Below are 18959 nucleotides of genomic sequence, written 5' to 3'. Positions count from 1 at the left end.
GGTTCTCTGTATGTGCAGATGTTTTACATTATTTATGAGTCCTTACTGCTCCCTGACATCCTGCTCCTATAAGATGCTGCGATGAAATCACATGACAACGGAGAAGTGTACAGATAAGCACAGATTAGCCTTGAATGGAAACTAACAGGCAGCCTCAGACAGACATTCATGGTTCTCTCCCTTTAGTGTAGCAGACACTACTACTGCTGCTGCAGTCATAGCGATGTGAGAGGAGAGGAAGAGAGGAGGATGGTGGAGTAAGGCAGGGCGGGGCTGCTGAGTGGCTGAGTGAGAGGCAGGAGAGAGAGTTAGCCGCTTAACAACAGAAGAATCGGAGGGAGGAGGGAGGAGGAGGAGGAGAGAGAGTGTACATCTACAGGACGTAAGTGCCGGCAGCAGAGGAGGAGGGAGGGGGGCTTCCAAACTGGATGGGCCCAGCGATGCCTTGATGGAGTATGGGCCAGGTTTTAGGATTCTCCCACTGCCGTAAGTATGCTTTGTTCTGCTCTTTTAATCTGCTTGTGCTGATGTCACTACACCTTCATCACACATATTCTAGCTTAGCATGTCTTCTGGCTAACTGCTCAGGGCATCGTCTGTGTTAGCTCACCCTTTCTGCCTCTGCTCCTCTCTCCTACCTTCAATAAACACATGGCTGAATGGATAGATGCAGCACAGCAGCAGACTAGTTGTCTTGCATCGATTTGCAGATGTTTTTTTGGTGGTATACAAGAAGGTTTTGCAGGCATTCTCTATGCTGTGTTTTCACACACCTTATTTTATCTTTTCATTACAGTTTACTTTCCCTATTCTGAATGTGCTGTTCTCATACTGCCCGTTGATTTATTAGCTAATGTAGTGAAGGCCTTTACTGCTGCTGTTTTGCCTTGTGAGGAAATGAATCAATATTCACTGACCTACACAATGCAATGTGTGTCATGCTCCTCTCATCTGTAATGGATATTGCACACAGTTTTAGGTTCAGCGGCTTGTATATGTTGTATAGGGGTTAATATTTGACAATTAGGTTAACTACCAAATATGTATCTATCAATAGTCTGAAGAAGACACAGCTAACTGTAATTGCATAAAAACAATTAGGTGCTGTAAACACATCTGGTGATTTTTTTAATAATATAAATGAGTCAAGTTGTAATTTGTATCCATGTCTGCTCGGATGCTGTAATGTGTATAAGAATGTGTCTGTGTTTGTAGAGAATATTATGTCGTCACAGCATAGATGATAAACTAAGCTGAGAGTTCACACTGAACATCGCCTTTGACCGCTGTTCTCCAAATTTTGGATCATTTCATCTTGAAGTTGAAACAAGCATTTGTGCCAAATTCAAGGAGACTCCCTGTACCCATCCCCTGAAGATATTGTTTACCAGAATTAGACAGATGTCTAGTCCTAGACCATGACCTTCAGCTTTGACCTTAGGTCACCAAATCAGATCACTTCATCCTCAAGTCTGAGTAAACATCTAAGAGCTACATTTGGTTCTTCAGGTTGCTTTATGGAGGCATAAATAAAAGTTAAAAATAATAAAAGTTAGATTGTAAAATGGATGAAGGAATATATCTCATTCATCCAGGTCATAGTCATGTCCAAAAGTGTAACTCGAAGGCAACTAGACTCAAGGATTGTTTTTTTAAGGACGGTTTGCCACCCCTCTGATTATCTCCTTCAGTTCTGCTGCTGTTCTGGTAGGGAATCTGTGTTTTTTTGTGCCCAGGACCTCTGTGGGTGAATCTTGGAGGAGCTCACATGACTATGATCCCTCTTGTTGATTATTGGTCAGTTAATGACCAGAAACTGTGCCAGGGTCCTGTGCAGGACTAGTTAACAGGCCATTGTTAGGTTTGAATGGGGATGAAACCTGCTGGGAAGATGAAAGGACAGAGTTGTAGGCAGGTGAGAGCTGATGCCTCAGAATCCTCCTCTGTTTAGAGAGGGTTTTTCAAATTTCACATAGATGGCTTCTTTGACTCCTCTTTTAAACCATCTGTCCTCTCTGTCTAGTATGTGGACATTCTTGTCCTCAAAGGAGAGACCGCTGTCTTTAAGGTGTGGGTGAACTGCTGAATTCTATCCTGAGGAGGTGGCTCTCTTGTGCTGTGACATCCTTTTGATGCAGGAATGTGTTTACAGCAGCACAGATCAGATGCTGTCACTGTGTTTTAATTCGACACATTCACTTGTGCATCTGTGTTGACTGTTGTCTTTCAGAGGAATATGGCTCTGTGGCATCCACTCCGGACTCAACGCCTCCATGTACTGATGGTAAGAAACAGACACTCTCCATCCACCCATCCGCTTTGAAGATATGTTGTCACAATACTGATACTATGCCCAAACACACACCTCTAACACAAGCAAGAGATCCACAGGTGTGGGTTTTGTATTTGCTTTTCTTTAATCTTTTTTCCCTGACATCCACAGACATGCCTTTGAGCTTTCATCTGATGTGTCTGTTAAAGCACACTGTAGTCTTTTTAATTGAACTGCTGTCTGTTTTCAATTTCAGCTCCCTGTCAGTTTGTGCATGGGGTGACCATTTCTTGTGTTGTTTTTGTTTCATTCAGGCGGAAATGAGGAGTCAGAGATGTATGAGCTGCAGACAGCCAGGGAGTGGTCTGATGATGAGGATGGGGAAGGCCCAGATGACGAAGAGGGATTGGCATCCTCCCCGTCCATCTGGGGCACGCCACGTCAGAATTCCTTCGAGCTGACTTTCTCTTACATCGCTATCGCTGAGGCTGAAGCAGTGGGAGCCTCACGTTACCTCCGTGACCGGCGCAGGGGCGGCTCTCGGGGAAGTCGCACTCCTTTGATGCGTACAGACACCCTGGAAACACTGTTAGACTCCCCTGATGTAGACTGGGACCCTCAAGGCTTCCTCGGTGGAGAGGAAGAAGAAGAAACGGTAGACAGGAGAGAGAATGAGATGGCGGAGGTGAGAGCAGCAGAAAGGAGGGAAAGAGAGCAAGGAGAGACTATTACAATTCAGCCCTATCCCCAAAACCTGGAAACTCAAGGGAGAGATCTAGGAGAGGAGATTTTGACCCAGACTGTCCAGCCTGCCCATCCATCTACATCCCCCCATCTACAGAGCTCCTCACAGATACCACAGGGTGAGAAATGGGTGACGAGGTTGGTTATTCTGCACAGTGTAAAAAACACTAAAGATGCTGACAATGCCTTGAGAACATAACCTGTGCACTCTGTATTATACCAAGCGTTTCTCTTTCTTCTTGGCACTGTTAGTCCTCCATTGCTGCTCCCTGTCAGCAAGCATGAGCGTCAAACCTCTGTATGCCAGAAGCTGATTATACAGTCTGCCCCATGATGACCTTCATGTGATGTGGCAGAAATTATTAAAAGCCACAAGTTATTTGGTGACCTTGATTCTAAAGATTACCCCAGAAGCATTTTACGATCCTCCTTTATGGAAATGCAGTAAATATTTAGGCTTCATATTAACACACAGTGTTGCAGCTGAGGAAGCGTGTGGTGTCTCACCAGGAAAAACAGCCCATAACATTATGACAGGAGACTCTAAATCAAACATACGACCCATGAACATTCCGAGTGTGATGAGAATCCCAGGACAATATCAGCTTACTTACAGTGGGCAAGTCATTATCACATTTTATAGGATAAAATTAACTATTAAACCAAATCATTTAACTCCAAAAGAGGCTTTTGAATATGGCTAAAAAGATCTGTATAATTATTACGTTATGATAAAACATTTTTATTTACTTTGTCCAATATGATACCACACAGCTTTTTCTTTGATTCAAGCTGTAGTCTGAGGTCAGTAGTGTTGGCGTCACCATTGTGACATCAGCCTCTCTTTCCCAGCAGCAGAAACAGCAGAAGCAGCTTCACCCACCCCTGAGCCAGAGTCTCCCATCACCAGGGAAACTATTTCAGTCAAGCTGCTCACATCTGTGCGATCCCGAGGGGCAGCGTCCACGTCGCCAGCTGCCATTGACCCAAACTCTCAGGAAGAACTGATCAGCAGTCACTGGTTTTCAGCACTTAGCCTAATGGAGGAGCCGACAGTATGCATGCACATAGCAGGTACAGGACCATCCCCTCTCAGAAAGTCCCCTACCTCTCTCCTATCTCTTTGTCTTTATGTTTGTAGCGAGAACCTCATAAGTCAATACATTAAATAAAGAAAATATCAGATTTCTGCATGGACCTCCAGGAGCAGGCAGACTGCGATAGACCCCCTCCTACCCTCCCCGGAAGTCCTGGCTGCTCATTGTGTCTCCATAGTAACCCTCTCTTGGGATTTCTGGAATGGTTGGCTCATTGTGGAGAAAGCATTCCTGGCATTGGCTGACTTTTGGAACTCACACACCAATGCTGTTGATGCCAGAGTGTACTACACATACACACAGAGGTGTGTGCGTAGTTTCTTAATATGCAGATTTGTGGGAGTTAGTGAGACTCAGAAAAAGACAGAGCAGGAGATAACATCCTGTCTTCCAGCTTGATGGCACTTTAAGTGGGCCGTCAGTCAGAGAGGAGCTCTGTCTTATTTTTAGTGGACCAGCAGTAAAGCCTCAGACTGTTGATGGATATGTGGTCAGGCTAATGACAGAGTTTAGGGTGTCCTGAATAAATAGCATGCATATATCGATTGGAAAGTCGCATATCTCATGTTTTTTTGAATATGTTAAGAGTGGAGAAAAAAACTGCAGGAATTTAGCATTGTGTGTGTTTTCAGAATCCGAAATATTTTACTATTCCCAGAGGGAAATTGCTTTTCCAGCTGATTTGAGCAATGTCTTGCAAGGCACTGTGATTGGCTGTGGCCAACTTGCAAACTAGAACTGTATCTTAATTTAAATGCTTGTGTTAAGTTATAGATGATTTTGTGAGCTAATGCTAGCTGTTGCGTTATTATACTTAATGATAAGAGACTTGTAACTAAACTCTTAAAATATAGCAGTATGTAACTGTGTAGCTTAAAAATAACACTTTGTGTATAGTGTAGCATTTTTATGTTGCTACAGTCATCGCAGATTGAAAGCTTGGTTGGTGTTTGATTATCAGACATGAGAAGCATCAGTTATTTCACACCCGCCTTCAATCTTAATTAGAACATAAGTGCAGTATATCTTTTAATACTACTTGTACCAGAGTACAGTATCAGTGAGTGTCATTAAACCACAGTTACAATCTTCCTTCTGATCGTAGGTCTGAGGTCTTTTCCCCCTGCATTATCTTTTAAATGTTCTGTTTTTCAGTTTGGTAGCTGACATGTTTTGCTATTTATCCAGCTGGTAGTACATCACAGCAGCTTTTAGGTATTTGTTAGTCTTTAGCTCACAGAATGAAATGACATGGTGGCCTCTTTTGTGCAATATGCAGTCTGTAGAAAACTTTTTTTTGTTTATTGTTCAGATTATACCTATGTTACAAGGTTTTTCAGTGGAATATATTTCGTTTCCTTCAGAATGTGTTATTTCTTTACACTAAAATGTCAAGAATGTAACATTTCAATCATTCTCTAGTTTCATGTCAGCACAAGTGGCACAGAAAAATTTGGCCTGGTGACATAAGAGAAAATAGTCCCAGGTTCTCCTGTTTCAGGTGCCTGGTGACACCTAAATAAGAACTCTAACTGTACTACAAAACCAAATTTGTCTTTAAAGGAATACTTCAAATTGAGACAGGTTTTTAATAAAGTGAGAATGTTGAGTGAGTTTGAAATATTGTGACATAGTTGTGAATCATCTCTTTGTGGAGCTCTTGTAGTCCTAAAGAGTGGTGGGCGGTGCTGTGACTGAGATTATTTTTGGGCTGCCAGGCCTTTGGAGTGCTGAGCGAGCAGGGGGTGACCAAAAACAGCTCAGAGGGGTGAGGGGAGCACAAAGAGAGAGAGGGACAGAGGGTGTGAGGGGAAAACGCTGGATCGGACACTAAAATGGCCAGTAAAGGTGAGATCTTTCAGGATTCAGTTGAAAACACCAAAGGAGACCACGCTGAGGTATTTGCTTACTGTGCAGGGCTGACAGGAGATTACTGCAAAGAGTTTGTGTTTGATTTCAGTTCCAACCAAACCGGCAGAGGAAAGCTGGAGAGGAAGTGTGAGCCAGTTTAGAAGTGAAAGCTTGGCTGTCAGGGGACATACGGTGGGAATTGAGTGGATTCCTCGCTTGTCTCTGATCAGTTTGCAAGTTGAGTCTCTGAAGAGAGCAGCTTCCATCCGCTGCAGGTGTGTTTGGCTTTATGAGCTGGCATAGCTGGGTACTCACTTTATCAGGAGTCCTGATTTGAATGAAGCTCCTGCCATTCAAATGTGTATTAACAGCCCTGAGCGTGTTGCTCTGTTACAGATAGTTGTAGCATGAAATAGGCTCGAGGAATTGGTACTAGAGCAGAGCAATTTCATTCTGTAGTAGGATGATATTTCTTAGAGATCAAGCTGATGTGCGCTGTGTCTGATGAAATTAGACTCATAAGAGTCATGTTCTTATTGGTTAATTTATTGAATGGTTCATTGATTGCTTGATAATATAATTCACGTCTTCCCTCATGTAAAATAAAATACTGTGTAGCTCTGTTAATGACATAGCTTGCTGAAATTCTGCATCTTTCTCTGGTGGACTGTGAAAAGTGCATTTACTGTTCTTACAGTCTGATGTTACAGACGTTCGACTGCTCGGTGCAGACATTTTACCACATAATTTGTTAAAGGAGTCAGCTTATCTACTTCAAATACCGGTAGATAGTTCTTACTTGTTGTTTTGTTTGTTTAATCTTTACAAAAATACATCTAAAATAGATCCAGAAAGCCACTATGACAGGAACACTTCCATTTTTGTGCAGATTAATCTAGCTAAATATAAGGTGTTAATTACTGAGCTTTAAATGCATTAGCAGCTTTATTTTTACCCTTGCCAGGCTAACTGTTTCCCTCCTGCCTTTATGCTAAGCTAAGCTAACAGGCTACTTGCTGTAGCTACATGTTCTATCATCCTCAAGAAAGCAAATAGAGATTTTTAACAAAATGTCCATCAAAATAAACTTTCAGAGTTTACAGTATACTTGCAGTATATAATGATGGACCATCTCTTGTATGCCTCCTGCGATGCTGCCTCGTCATACTGTATTTTTACAGTATGTGTTACATAAAGGGTGTGAGTAGTTCTATAGTTCACTGCAGCGCCTATGCCTTCGAACACAATAATGTCTAACGCAAGACTGTCCAGATTTTTCTTGCTTAGACGTCATCCTGAGATGAGATACTTTCAGGAGCCCACAGTTGGTTTCTTTTTGCTGTAGTGTTATAGCATCCAGTCTGTCTCCATGTGTCCCAGAATGACAGCAGAACAGACAGACACACGGACAGGTGTGTTTACAGGGGCATTATGGGTATTAATTGTGTGCAGTAAGGTCTATAAATAACCCACCTGCTGTCAGTGCACTCTATTCAAAGAGGCTTCCCTTTATTCCAGAGCTGAGGCTTAGCGATTCACTGAATGACCAGCAGCACAAAGAACGGAGTGACAGAGCAGCGCTGCACAGGAGCGCTGCTTTAACTATGAGCTACGAGTTTTGATCATGTGATCACTTTTGTCAAGGTCGATGAATATTCAACTGTATATATTAGTGTTGTCACTCTAGTAAAGCATGACTGTATGGACGCCCCAGTCTCCACGGCAGCTGTTGCTGGGTGACAGAGAGGGAAACTGACCGGGCGTGGAGAAGGGGCCGCTGACGGCCTGACGTCTGACAGCAGGTGCTGTGCAAGGCTGCATTTAAATTCTCCTCAACCACTGCTTCCCTCTTTCATCTGAGGGCTAATTTTAGCCAAGGCCTGAGTCTGACGTGTCCCTGGTAGCTGCTGCTGCTGTTGTGTGTTCTCTCTCTCTCTCATTTTTGAGGCTGGAAGTCCTTCTTTGCCTCATGCATTCCAGCTCCCTGACTTTTCTTCTCCTTTCTATCCCCACATCAGAACGACTGTATCTTCTTGACTCTTTGTTTTCCCTCTTTACCCCCAACATAAATGTGTTTCTAATGAACTGCTGCAAAATTGCTAATGAGTTTTGGTCTATATTGTCTCTCTTCACCTGCTTCTCTAACCTCTCTTCGTCCTCAGTGATGGACCTGATCTATTGGAAGGACACGGAGAGGAGCGGTATGGTGCTCACAGGGATAGTGGTGGGCTTGCTGTCCCTGTTCCAGCTCAGCATCATCACTGTGGTCTCCACAGTCTCCCTGGCTGTCATGTGCTTCACCATCTCTGTGCGCATCTACTACCAAATCCTCTACATCCTCAGCTGGGGTGATGGGGAACATCCCTTCAAGTGAGATGCCTTTATTTTAATCTTTTACTTTTTGTGGTTGAGACCACGCAGGAGAAAATAGCAAAACACAGCTGGATTAACCTCATTAAGTCACATCACATATACATTTTCCAAAATAAGAGCCCGAGTTCATTCAGTTGGAATATTTTTCCAGTGTTCCTGTTATTTATAAAGCATTATAATAAACATCTCATGTCCTCTTCGTTTTCTCTCAGGTCATACTTGGACCTGGACATTACCTTCAGTGGGGCGCAGGCTGACCTCTATATGCAGAAAGCAATTGTCCTGACTCTGTCTGCTGTGGACACACTAAAGAGACTCATTTTTGTTGGAAGCCTTTTCGACTCCCTCAAGGTAAGATAAAGTTGTAAATGAGTGTTTGTTTTCATCCCCTCATACAGTCTGTGTTGTGTTCGCTGCCTTATTGACCTCAGAGACTTCATGTCCAGACCCTGTCCTCTCCTTATTAACCCAGTCTGTCTCTGCATTCTTTCACTTTTGCCGCACGGTCTGTCATCTTTCTTTGTCCATCATCACAAATAACAGCATTGCTTCGCCAACTGGCAGCAGCACTGATGGCATCTGTCAGTCCGAATGACATATTTTTGGTTCTCGTCAGTCTCTTTAGGAGAAATCCTTATAAATTCAATTGAATTGGAATTTAGAAGAGGATAAAGAGGAGACAGCCTGCCTCACTTTTCTCATCTGTGCTGTTGATCTCGGACATTTGCCCCCTCATGCTAACAGAAGCAAATCATTATGATATATGTATATTTAGCGTAACAGCATAGGCTAGGGAAGCTGCATGAATGGTAGCATTGACTGTTTGACACTTGGACGTTTAGGTCCATGTGTTAATGTGTCTTTAAATAAGACACACTCATGGTATTTTCAGTATATTGTGAGGTGAGTATGCAGAGACAAATATCTCCACTTTAGACATAAGGAAAAACAAGAAATGAAACACTGACTGTAGTTAGTTGGATGCATTGGCCCTGAGCAGCTCAATCTTAATTTATTAATTTATTAACATTGACAACAACAACATAGATTTGAAAAAGGAAATCCCAGCAGAACATTGCACAGTTGTAAACTCCACAAAATCATTAGGATAATTTAGTCATTACAGCAGACATTTACAGCAGAGTTAACATGTTTACAGTAAAAGTTGAGTCGGTTGAGTTGAGCCCCCTTAAGAGCCCCCTTAATCCCAGGACCTCCTGGTCTCAACCCTGACCTGGCTGGTATGTGACATTACATACACATATGCAAGAGACACCCAGGATACAGCTGAGACAGGGGTGTCCCATGTCAGGCCAACCCTGGGTCCCATACACAGCGACGAAGACACTGAGTGATATAATCGGAAACACCAAAATCCATATTGGGAGTTTTGTATTTGGGGAGCGTGATGTCAGTAGGGAGGTTCTACATCAGATATACACAATGTAACACAATAGAGCATCACTGCTGTGTGAGTGACTGCTTTGTAAAAATACTGAAATTAGAACCTGGTGCAGCTTGTGAACATCTGCATGGAGCATTAATGGAAATTACTTGAAATCTCTGCATCTGTTTTCTCTTTTAGCTCCTGTTTCTGATGTACCTCGTCACATACCTGGGAGACCTTTGCAACGGCCTTACTCTGCTCATCATCAGTAAGAAATCTTCACTGCACATGTGGGGTCTATTAATGCTGTTCTGGCTGCCCTGTTAACTGCTCAGCTTTTCTGTCTTCTCCAGGTGTGATCGCTTTCTTTTCTTTGCCACTTTTCTACAGACAACGTCAGGTGACAGCACTTAATTTTTGTTGTTTTATCTTAGTATTTTTACCGATCCTTTATTTGTGTATGCATAAACACACATTTTCTGCCCTCTCTGTAACACCACAGGAGCAGGTGGACGGTGTTATTGCAAAGGTTCAGGCCCATGTTGACAACTTTAGGGACATGTGAGTATGGTGCCACCTTCTGGCACACTGAAGCCATCAATGCAGCACATGGCTATTTTTCCTCATAGTGGAGCGCTGTACTTCGCCTATTTGGTGAAGTACAATCAACGAGACTGTAATATAAGCTAAAACTTATCTTTAATGCCCTTTTGATTCAGTTAATTAACGCTGAACATTATGGTGTTGACATTATATTAAATGATTACTGTCTGACCAACCTTTTTCACAGCTGTTCGGTTCAGACATGCTGGTTCCACCTTGTAAACTCATTAACCTGATGTATATTAGTCTAATGATGAATTGTGAATGATTTATTTTGAATTAGCTCTTGTGTCAGGCTTTAATCCTCTGTTAGCGCTCCTTGTAACAAAATTTTAAACCAGACAAAGCACTCAGATAACGCAGCAAAAAAAAAGCTAATTTAGGCTATTTTAAGTGTCACTACAAGGCTTCGAGCAGTAGTGCTGAACACAAAATTATAGCTGCTGCAGGTGAAGTTGAATGGCCTCAAGAAAAAGGACAGAAGAATAAACAAAGTTCTGACTTTTCCTTAGATTTGTGATTATTACTGAGATGTATCATTTGCATATTGATTGAAATGAAACGCAGTGGGGAGAAACGGTTGGAAACCAACATTAACTTTCTTTCATTAACTCTCTTTCTCCTGCAGTCTGCAGAGACTTGCCCAAGGTGGTGGCCCTCCTCCTGATCCAACTCCTGGTGGTGCCAAACCCAAATCCCAGTAGACACTCATGGACACCAAATTGTAGAGAAGCTACCAGACTGTCACTCAGATGTCTTATTCAGCAGTCTGCGCTCAGAGCTCCAGAGAATGGAGCTCCAGAGCCCGGGGAAGGGAAGGGAAGTTATTTAAATGAACGATGATGAGGATTGCGCATGGTACTTTAATACTGTATCTAAGTTATTGAGTTTAAAAGGACGTCAAGATGTAATTCTTCTGCAGGGTATAGGAGACTCCTGCTGCCAATGTCAGACGGAGAGGTTCAACAACACCACTCGTCACATGTGTGACCATCTTTGGAAATATTGTTTTTAATATGTACTCAAGAAGTGTCTTAGATGGAGCTGTAGTCCAAATGATAACACATAAATGAGGGGTTCTCGCTCACGGACAGCTTCTCGCCTGAAAAAGAGGAAGTTTAAGGTGATTTATGTGAGAGGACAAACACATTATTGATCACGGCAGCAGAAAACTGGCAATCAAGAATGCATGTGTCAGCACATGTACATTTCTGAATGCATATTCATTCTCATGACTGTTTATCTGTGTGTATGGACATATGAGTGTGTGTGTGTGTGTGTGTGCGTGTGTGTGTGTGTGTGTGTGTGTAGTTCCTGACATACAGCTTGCTCAAAATGAAATTGTTACCCACAATTAAAGTCACATTTCGTCTTTATTTTCCAAAACATTCTGTTTCTTTTCACGCACTCTCCAGCATCCACTTTCATTCAGTTTGAGTTTTTTTCACATTGATGGCACCGATTTAATGTTCACAAAGATAAATGATCCCTTCACCGCAATCTGAGTCTCATAAATTGCACTCCAGGAGGTTCATCATTGACAGAGCCATCAGAGGTGTTTGCTGAGTGTTGTGTTAAGACATTCATCTCCATCCTGGGATAGAAGTGAAATACAGCAGGTGCCTTTCTAATGAGCGCATGATCTGAGTCACAGTAACCGCTTCCATAACAAACCACTTCTCATACTAACCCCACCATTGCCTTCCTGAGAATGGTGTTTTGTATGTGTACAAACTTGTGTGATACTACCTGTGTAGTAGGCATCTTATACAGAATTGTAAGTAGGTGAATTTTAGTAATAAATTATTCAGGATACACACTTTGACCTTCAACAGATGCTTTGCACCGAAATGTTTTGGTTCCTATGCCTTGTGGTTGCTACAGAGAGAGCATTAACAAATCCATGAAACACAAACATGTCGGCTGTTTGGTTGCGCTGCCAAGTAAATGTCTTGAATTTGTTCTAGTGATGAACTAAAGCAAAGAATGGAGCCACACAGCCTGAACAGTACTCAGTCTGATATTTAAACCAAACTGATGTTAGTCACATTCACCGCACCAGATGTTCAGGTTTTGTGTGTGTGTAAAAATTTAAACTTGAATTGAATTCAGCTGTGATGCACATTATAGTGGAGCACTGATTATTTAAAAAAAAAGTCACTTTTTAGACAAATAACAAAAATGTAAAAATTACCAATGTCCTCTGGAGGACCAAAACTACCTAAATTAACAATAAACAACTGACACTGATTAAACGATCACTACACCATTAAATTCACCAAATAAACATTAATTCATTATTTAATTTCCCCTTTTATTTATTCATTTATTTTTTGTATTGTTTGTTTTTTGGCATTTACCGGATTTGTTTCCTATTTAAACCTTTTTTTTTATTAACTGACCCTTAAAAATGCAAACAAATATGCATCGATAAACACCTCCACGAGTACATTTGAATCCTTTAATAAATGTGATTAAAAATTAAATAGAAAATGAATTAATGAAATGAATGCGAACAACTGAACACATCATTTTGTCAATTATTTAATATATTTTTAGTATTATTTAGTATTTGCGGCTTTTTTTCTTACTTTTGATCCTCTAGATATGATTCATGAAAATGGTAAAAGAATCTTGAGATATAGCCACATATTATATGTATGCGCTTACATACTGCAGCCTACCAGAAGGAGGCGACAAAAGCCACGACATCCATGTCATTTCCTTCAAGTGTTCTACGTGTCTGACAGATAAAGTGATGACATCAGATTAGCTCCTGATTTAAAACACTAACCAACCACAACTTTACTGGACAAACATCTCCTGGCTGAACTGAAGCTCCTGGTGTTGTGACTGTAGGTCCCCCACTGGCTGCTACTTTAGGCTCAGCTCTCTGGATGTGATGTAGGTCAGAGGGTCTGAGTATGAAATTTCAGCACTTTATGCGTCATGTTCAAAATGGACATCAAGGTTTTCTCCGTCTTACCGGTGAGGACAAGTCTGGACTTGTCACACTCTGCGGTCATAGCAACAAGGATCCCCCTGCAAAATTAAAATATTAATTTAAAATAGCCTAGACAACAATGAAGTGATGAAAACAAATATTTCAGTGTAATCTTCCAAAACAGGCTTCATACCAGTACTTAAAAACTGAATATTTGTTGACCCTGACCTGACAGTTTTAACCCGCCCAGCCCTCTGCAGCTGGGAGTTAAAGTGGGTGGGATTAGTCAAATTAATCTGAACATATAACGCCTCTGGCCCGCCCTCGCATCGTAAAACTGCAGACTGGTTCATTGTGTTCGGGATGGTGCTCGACCACTCTGGATTTGACAGCGCGCAGGGCGAGAGGACAGCTTTTACGCACGAGTTCTGCTGGCGACCATTGTTAAACTTTTAGTGAAAGGAGAAGGAGACCCTGTTCTGATGGTGGGCGCTTCGTCCTGCGTGTCGAGGAGAACGCGGTGAAGTGTTGGCTGATTTGAATGTCACCTCCAGACACCATGGATTACGGAAGGACCATGGCCCCTCCGGTGCCGCCGCACAACCCCAAACCCGCCCGGTCAGGGCTGGGGCAGGAGCGGCTGCTGAAGTGCGTCCTGCTCGGCGACGGAGCGGTGGGCAAAACCAGTCTGGTGGTCAGCTACACAACGAATGGCTACCCGACAAAATATGTCCCCACTGCGTTTGATGACTTCTCCGGTGAGCAAAGTCAATAAGCTGCCATATACTGTAGATTTTGTATGAATTGTGCAGGTTTGTCCAAGAAATGTGGCATCATAACTAAACAAACACAGTGTAGTTATTATGCGTTTTGGATCTTATGCTTGAGGTGAATTCAAAAGTTATTCAGAAAGTTATTGTAAATATAGAAATGTCCCCTTTAGAGATAAATCAGTGACTTTACCTCTTCATGTTTTGAGAGCACCCCTCCCAAATTCTCCTATTTCCTCCTATTATCACACTGTTATGATAGATGTGTTTGTGTTTCCTGTTATCTACCTTCCATCACTGTTAATGTACGTGAGGTATCCTCCCCTCTGATGCAGCCAGGTTTCCATTTGGCACTGTTCCACTTTATAAACTCTCACTTGTCCCAACAAGCTCAGCTTCTGCAAAATAAGACAAGAAAACTGGGATCATGGTTGTCATTTAAAAAAAAAATACATGTTTGCTGACTTTGCTAGCTTTATTCATTCATGATCAAAGTTTTTTTTACAGTTTGTCTTGCAGAATGCAAAGTAGAAACTGATTCAAAGGTATTTTAAATTAGCCTATATTTGAGGCTGTTTCTCAGACACTAACTTGTAAACTTCTGTCATCAATTCTATGACATTTGACTTATTAGCAATAAAAGTTGGCCCGTAAAACACTCACTGAGAACACACGCCGCCCTCAGTGTGTAGCTCAGCCACACCGAACACAGAGTGTTGCAGGCTCAGGGGTTTTGAATTGCACAACTCTGCCTATTGTTGTCAGCCTTGACCTGCGAGCCCTCTCCTCTATACTGGAATGGGCACATCTGTTGCAGTGGCTCTGAGGCAGAGATTGTCTTTCGCCCTGGCCTGACAGAGAGTGATTGTGCAGTTGGGGCCCTTAATAGTGATGTCATTTCTCAGTGCCCGGAATCACAGTGTTCCCTTGAAAGCCAACTTCTGAGCAGTTACGCAATGCCACAGGTGGCAGAGACGCCGTGGAGTGAGAGGCTGGAGAGAGGGGACGATAAGGGGGGAGTTTTGGTCCAGAAAATCAAAGGAGTATCAAATGTCGGGGATTAGGAAATGATTACACAATGGCAGATCTCTCTTTCTCTCATTTTCCTTTCTTTATGTCTTCCCGCTCTTTGCCTCTCAGGGTGCTGCTGATGAGAGCTGTCCTACTACATGAATATTTCCAGCAAACGCTTTGATCAGGTGGCATGACCGACCACACACTCGAGGCGTATTGTTTCCATGTGCCTGTGCTCAGCCTTCTGAAAAGAATAAATGGCCCTGTAAATGAAACTCGCTGTAAAATGACTCATCCACTTTCCAATCTGGAAATCAGGCCTATTGGAAGAGAGTCACTGAATAAACAAGATCCGCTTTGTTTTTGTTTTTTATATATACACCCCCTCTTCTCCTATTACGACAGCCTCAGAGTGGCCTCTGCCAAAACACAGAACAAAACCGAGCTCACTGAGTGGTCAGAGCGACAGTAAAGTGTTACAGCCTCAACAGTAACTGGCAGGGTGGGTGGGCGAGACGGAGCAGGCCGTCTGTGAGCTGGAAGAGCAGAGCAGGGGGTCTTTGTGTTTTCAACTGGCAGGCTTTTGTTTATTCCACACAATATACTGGCGGTTAGCTGTGTGTATGTGTGTGTCAGGTGGGGGCTGATGCACAGGCTTTATAGTCATGTTGACAGCTGTGACTTATTTTCTCTGTCTGTTTCTGTGTCTACAGCTGTGGTGCAGGTGGATGGAAGCCCAGTGAGACTACAGTTGTGTGACACAGCGGGACAGGTGAGTACTGGTTATTAGTTGGTTGATCCCACCATAAGCATACAAATGTATCATCGTGTATATACTTTAGGCTCATTTTTACTATCTTAAAATATTTGTTTGTAAACTCTTTATTAGTTACCTCCTGCTGAATTTATTGACTCATCAATGTGCTGGGAGGGCAGAACTTTTGTAGGGAGCGGGTTTTGAAACAGTGTTTTTTTGTTTCTCTGGGTCATGGGTGGTTATTTCATAATCCACCCTAATACAAGCCTGCCCCGGGAGCAGCATATTTGACATTCGCAACTGCTGCGAGGGCACTGCCAGTTCCACACAGAATCAAAGACAGTTTGGCAATAAAAGTGGAATGAGGTATTTGAACATACCCCTAATACGTGTAAAACCTCACAGCATGTTTCAAGCTGTACATGTTGTTCAACCTGCATACACAGAGAGAGAGAGAGAGAGACACAGACAAGCTGGGGCAAATATTGCTGGATAAAATTCAGACACGTGCTCTACTGATGCAATTTTATAAAAAAAAAATTGGAGCCTGTGCCAGAAACAGGTCAGGGTGGAGATGAGAGGGAGAGAGACAGAGAAAGTCTGGAGAAAGGCGATAACGGCTGCCGCCAGGAGCTGATAAACACAGTGGCTCCTCACTCAGGGATGTTGATACGTCTGTATATTCTGCAGATGGAACCTACGTCATTGAATCACACAACACAGCCAGAGCTTGTGTGTGAAGTGAAGTGGGGCTTCAGGTCCATGTGTTAGTGATGGTTCCTGCAGATTTGTGTGTTTTGAGGGAGTCGGCATAATTATATAAATGAGAAATGAGTATTAGAAGATGTGTGGTAGTTAGGAGAGGGTTAAAGGTTTCTGCCAACCTTAATCTGTGTACTCAAGGGTGTGTAGGGCCTTTATAAGTCAAAGCAGCGTGACTCCTAAGTGTTAATTTAAGAGACTTACTGCTGATGATATAAATGGGTGGGCAGGGTTCGTCTGTTCTGTATAATAGGGCAACATAAACAGGATTTAGACAGATATTGGCTCAGCTCCCTTTCTTGTGTGTGGTCAGAGGAGGAAAATAATTTATCACAAAGATTAGAAACCTGGCAGATTCGTTTCCATTCCATTAAAACATTGCTCTGTATCTTTCTCTCTCCCTCCTTCAGGATGAGTTCGACAAACTCCGCCACTTCTGCTACAGTCGGACCGACGCCTTGTTGCTCTGCTTCAGCGTGGTCAGCCCCGCCTCTTTCCAAAATGTGTGGGAGAAGTGGGTCCCTGAAATCAGGCGCCGCTGCCCTCTCACGCCCATCCTCCTCGTGGGAACGCAGTGCGACCTGCGGCAGGACGTCAAAGTGCTGATCGAGCTGGCAAGGCGGAGGGAGAGGCCGGTGCTGGAGGAAGACGCCAGAGCACTGGCGGAAAAAGTTGGCGCGGTGACGTACATCGAGTGCTCTGCGCTGACGCAAAAGAATCTGAAAGAGGTGTTCGACGCGGCCATCTCCGTGGGGCTGCGACACTCTGACAGGAGAGCACGGCGGGAGAGGAAGGTCCACAGCACGGCCGATAAGATGAAGATGCTGTCCAAGTCCTGGTGGAAGAAGTACGTGTGCGTCCAGTAGAGAAAGAGAGAGAGGACATGATCTTTCAGAAACTGGAACTGCTGAGTTGGATATAAAGACTTCTTTTTTTTTTTTTACATTCACATGGACGATGCCAGAGGAGCTGGTCTGAATGACTTCAATTCAGAGGCAGTGTGTGCCTGCCTGAGCTGTGTGGTGGTTGTGGTTTCACTTTGACCAGAAAAGGCCCTTTGTTGATGCCTAAAAGACAGACAGCATGGGGCTGCAACCACTGTCTGCTCCACAGAGCCAGGACTGTTTAACATGACCGTGACCAGCATCCAACCAAAAAAAAAAAAACATGGCGCTAATAAAACATTACTTCACATGGACTGCATATCAGACTGTCCAAAGAAAATGTGATCAGACTCAGAGGGGTAGCGTTAATGTGTCGATGTTACGTACTAAAAGTGTACTCCTCTTTTGTTGGTTAAGCAAAATTCTATTCTTTCATGTGTTCTACACTGTAATTCAGACCCAAAGACTGAAAGCTGAAAACCCCAAATCAATGCGATGCAATTATTCTACTGTCAAAGCCAGTCGTGCACCTTGTTTCGTAAATCAGACGCATCTGAAAGTCAAATGACTGTTTCTTATGTTAGATTTATGTTAACTCCTTCTTTTTGTTTTTGGATTACAATCAAATGTATATGAGTATAAATTTATATGAAATCAATGACGTCTCCTGTATGTTATGCTATAGAGACGGTCATGGTCTGTGCCACGGTTTGTTCCTCACCGTAGATTGATGCCACAAAATATTAATAGAATATCATTTATCCAGTTTTACTGAATAACAGGGAGGCTTCAACCTTATTTTAATGTTACAGTCGGTGTTTTTCAAGACTTCTGCAAGGTTGTATGCTGTCTTTTGTTTACCTCTAAAGGGAACTATGATGTTAAGTTTAACTTCAAGCCCACTCAGAAGTACCTAACCTACATTAAGAACTTTTTCTCCCCTGGTAGTTCATGCAGTTAAAATAAAATACCAAATGTTGCAGCAATACATAATGTACACTGTACATTGCACTTATCACACACAGTCCAAACACATCACTAAAGTGTGGCCATGCGATGGCCTTTGGACCGGTGTTGGAGTGGAAACTTTAAAACCAAGCAGGTGAAAGTCTTCAGTGGCTCCTCACCATCTCTCTGTGTTGGTCGGTGTATTTTGGAGCTCTCTCCTCTTTTTACACACAGTAAATGAGCTAACTGACTCAGTGTTTGCTTCTTATTTTTCAGAAGCCTGTCATTCAGCTTCATCTTTTATTTATCCCGATCAAAGGCAATGTGCAGCAGATGGATAAAATGTCATTATGTATGTTACATAATCAACCCTTTATATGATGTCTGTCATCAGGATCAATCTGTGTGTACATGTAGATCGGTGACTCAGTCATTGGCTGTGCTGTCCAACTTTAAATGGTACTTATAACAGTATGAGTGCTTCAGTTGGTGTCTGATTCCAGCATGAGAGAAGTTTGTCGAGCTGTAAGAGTGGAACAAAATAAAATGTGAA

The 18959-nt window shown here is 42.7% G+C and overlaps 2 protein-coding genes and 1 long non-coding RNA gene across 7 annotated transcripts; 2 read left to right on the top strand and 1 right to left on the bottom strand.

Annotated features, from left to right (window-relative positions):
* The first annotated feature begins 360 nt into the window (after nt 1-360).
* rtn2a (reticulon 2a) lies at nt 361-11605 on the top strand. Of its 5 annotated transcripts, none has more exons than XM_028418815.1 (10): nt 361-486; nt 2231-2284; nt 2587-3135; nt 3872-4090; nt 8127-8334; nt 8550-8688; nt 9923-9992; nt 10078-10124; nt 10227-10285; nt 10956-11605. In XM_028418815.1, exons 1-10 carry the CDS (start codon nt 456-458, stop codon nt 11029-11031), a joined length of 1452 nt encoding a protein of 483 aa, XP_028274616.1. In that variant the 5' UTR covers nt 361-455; the 3' UTR covers nt 11032-11605. The 5 variants fall into 5 exon arrangements, with proteins under 5 accessions (XP_028274616.1, XP_028274615.1, XP_028274617.1 ...); XM_028418814.1 differs by having other exon boundaries at nt 3869-4090; XM_028418816.1 differs by lacking the exons at nt 361-486; nt 2231-2284; nt 2587-3135; nt 3872-4090 and adding an exon at nt 5857-5961 and having other exon boundaries at nt 10956-11602.
* Nucleotides 11606-13333: 1728 nt separating this feature from the next.
* LOC114444350 (uncharacterized) lies at nt 13334-15012 on the bottom strand. Its single transcript, XR_003671549.1, has 3 exons — nt 14705-15012; nt 14330-14439; nt 13334-13369 (listed from the first exon to the last, which is right to left on the bottom strand). It is a non-coding gene; the product is annotated as an uncharacterized LOC114444350 (long non-coding RNA).
* rhoub (ras homolog family member Ub) lies at nt 13590-17803 on the top strand. The gene is made up of 3 exons (XM_028418819.1): nt 13590-14029; nt 15769-15827; nt 16985-17803. Exons 1-3 carry the CDS (start codon nt 13813-13815, stop codon nt 17438-17440), a joined length of 732 nt encoding a protein of 243 aa, XP_028274620.1. The 5' UTR covers nt 13590-13812; the 3' UTR covers nt 17441-17803.
* Nucleotides 17804-18959: the final 1156 nt, after the last annotated feature.

The sequence above is a fragment of the Parambassis ranga genome, chromosome 13 (assembly GCF_900634625.1).
Source record: "Parambassis ranga chromosome 13, fParRan2.1, whole genome shotgun sequence".
NCBI classification, from domain to species: Eukaryota; Metazoa; Chordata; class Actinopteri; family Ambassidae; genus Parambassis; species Parambassis ranga.
The sequence above is the reverse complement of the archived record's forward strand: the minus strand, read 5'-3'. Positions and strand labels throughout refer to the sequence as shown.

Excerpts from the sequence above, each read along its gene's own strand:
- rhoub (XM_028418819.1), top strand. The coding sequence starts at position 13,813 with ATGTCACCTCCAGACACCATGGATTACGGAAGGACCATGGCCCCTCCG. Across the intron at positions 14,030-15,768 it reads TGCGTTTGATGACTTCTCCG|CTGTGGTGCAGGTGGATGGA; the intron begins GTGAGCAAAGTC and ends CTGTGTCTACAG. Across the intron at positions 15,828-16,984 it reads TGTGTGACACAGCGGGACAG|GATGAGTTCGACAAACTCCG; the intron begins GTGAGTACTGGT and ends TCCCTCCTTCAG.
- rtn2a (XM_028418814.1), top strand. The coding sequence starts at position 456 with ATGGGCCAGGTTTTAGGATTCTCCCACTGCC. Across the intron at positions 4,091-8,126 it reads AGTATGCATGCACATAGCAG|TGATGGACCTGATCTATTGG; the intron begins GTACAGGACCAT and ends CTTCGTCCTCAG. Across the intron at positions 10,286-10,955 it reads GTTGACAACTTTAGGGACAT|TCTGCAGAGACTTGCCCAAG; the intron begins GTGAGTATGGTG and ends TTTCTCCTGCAG.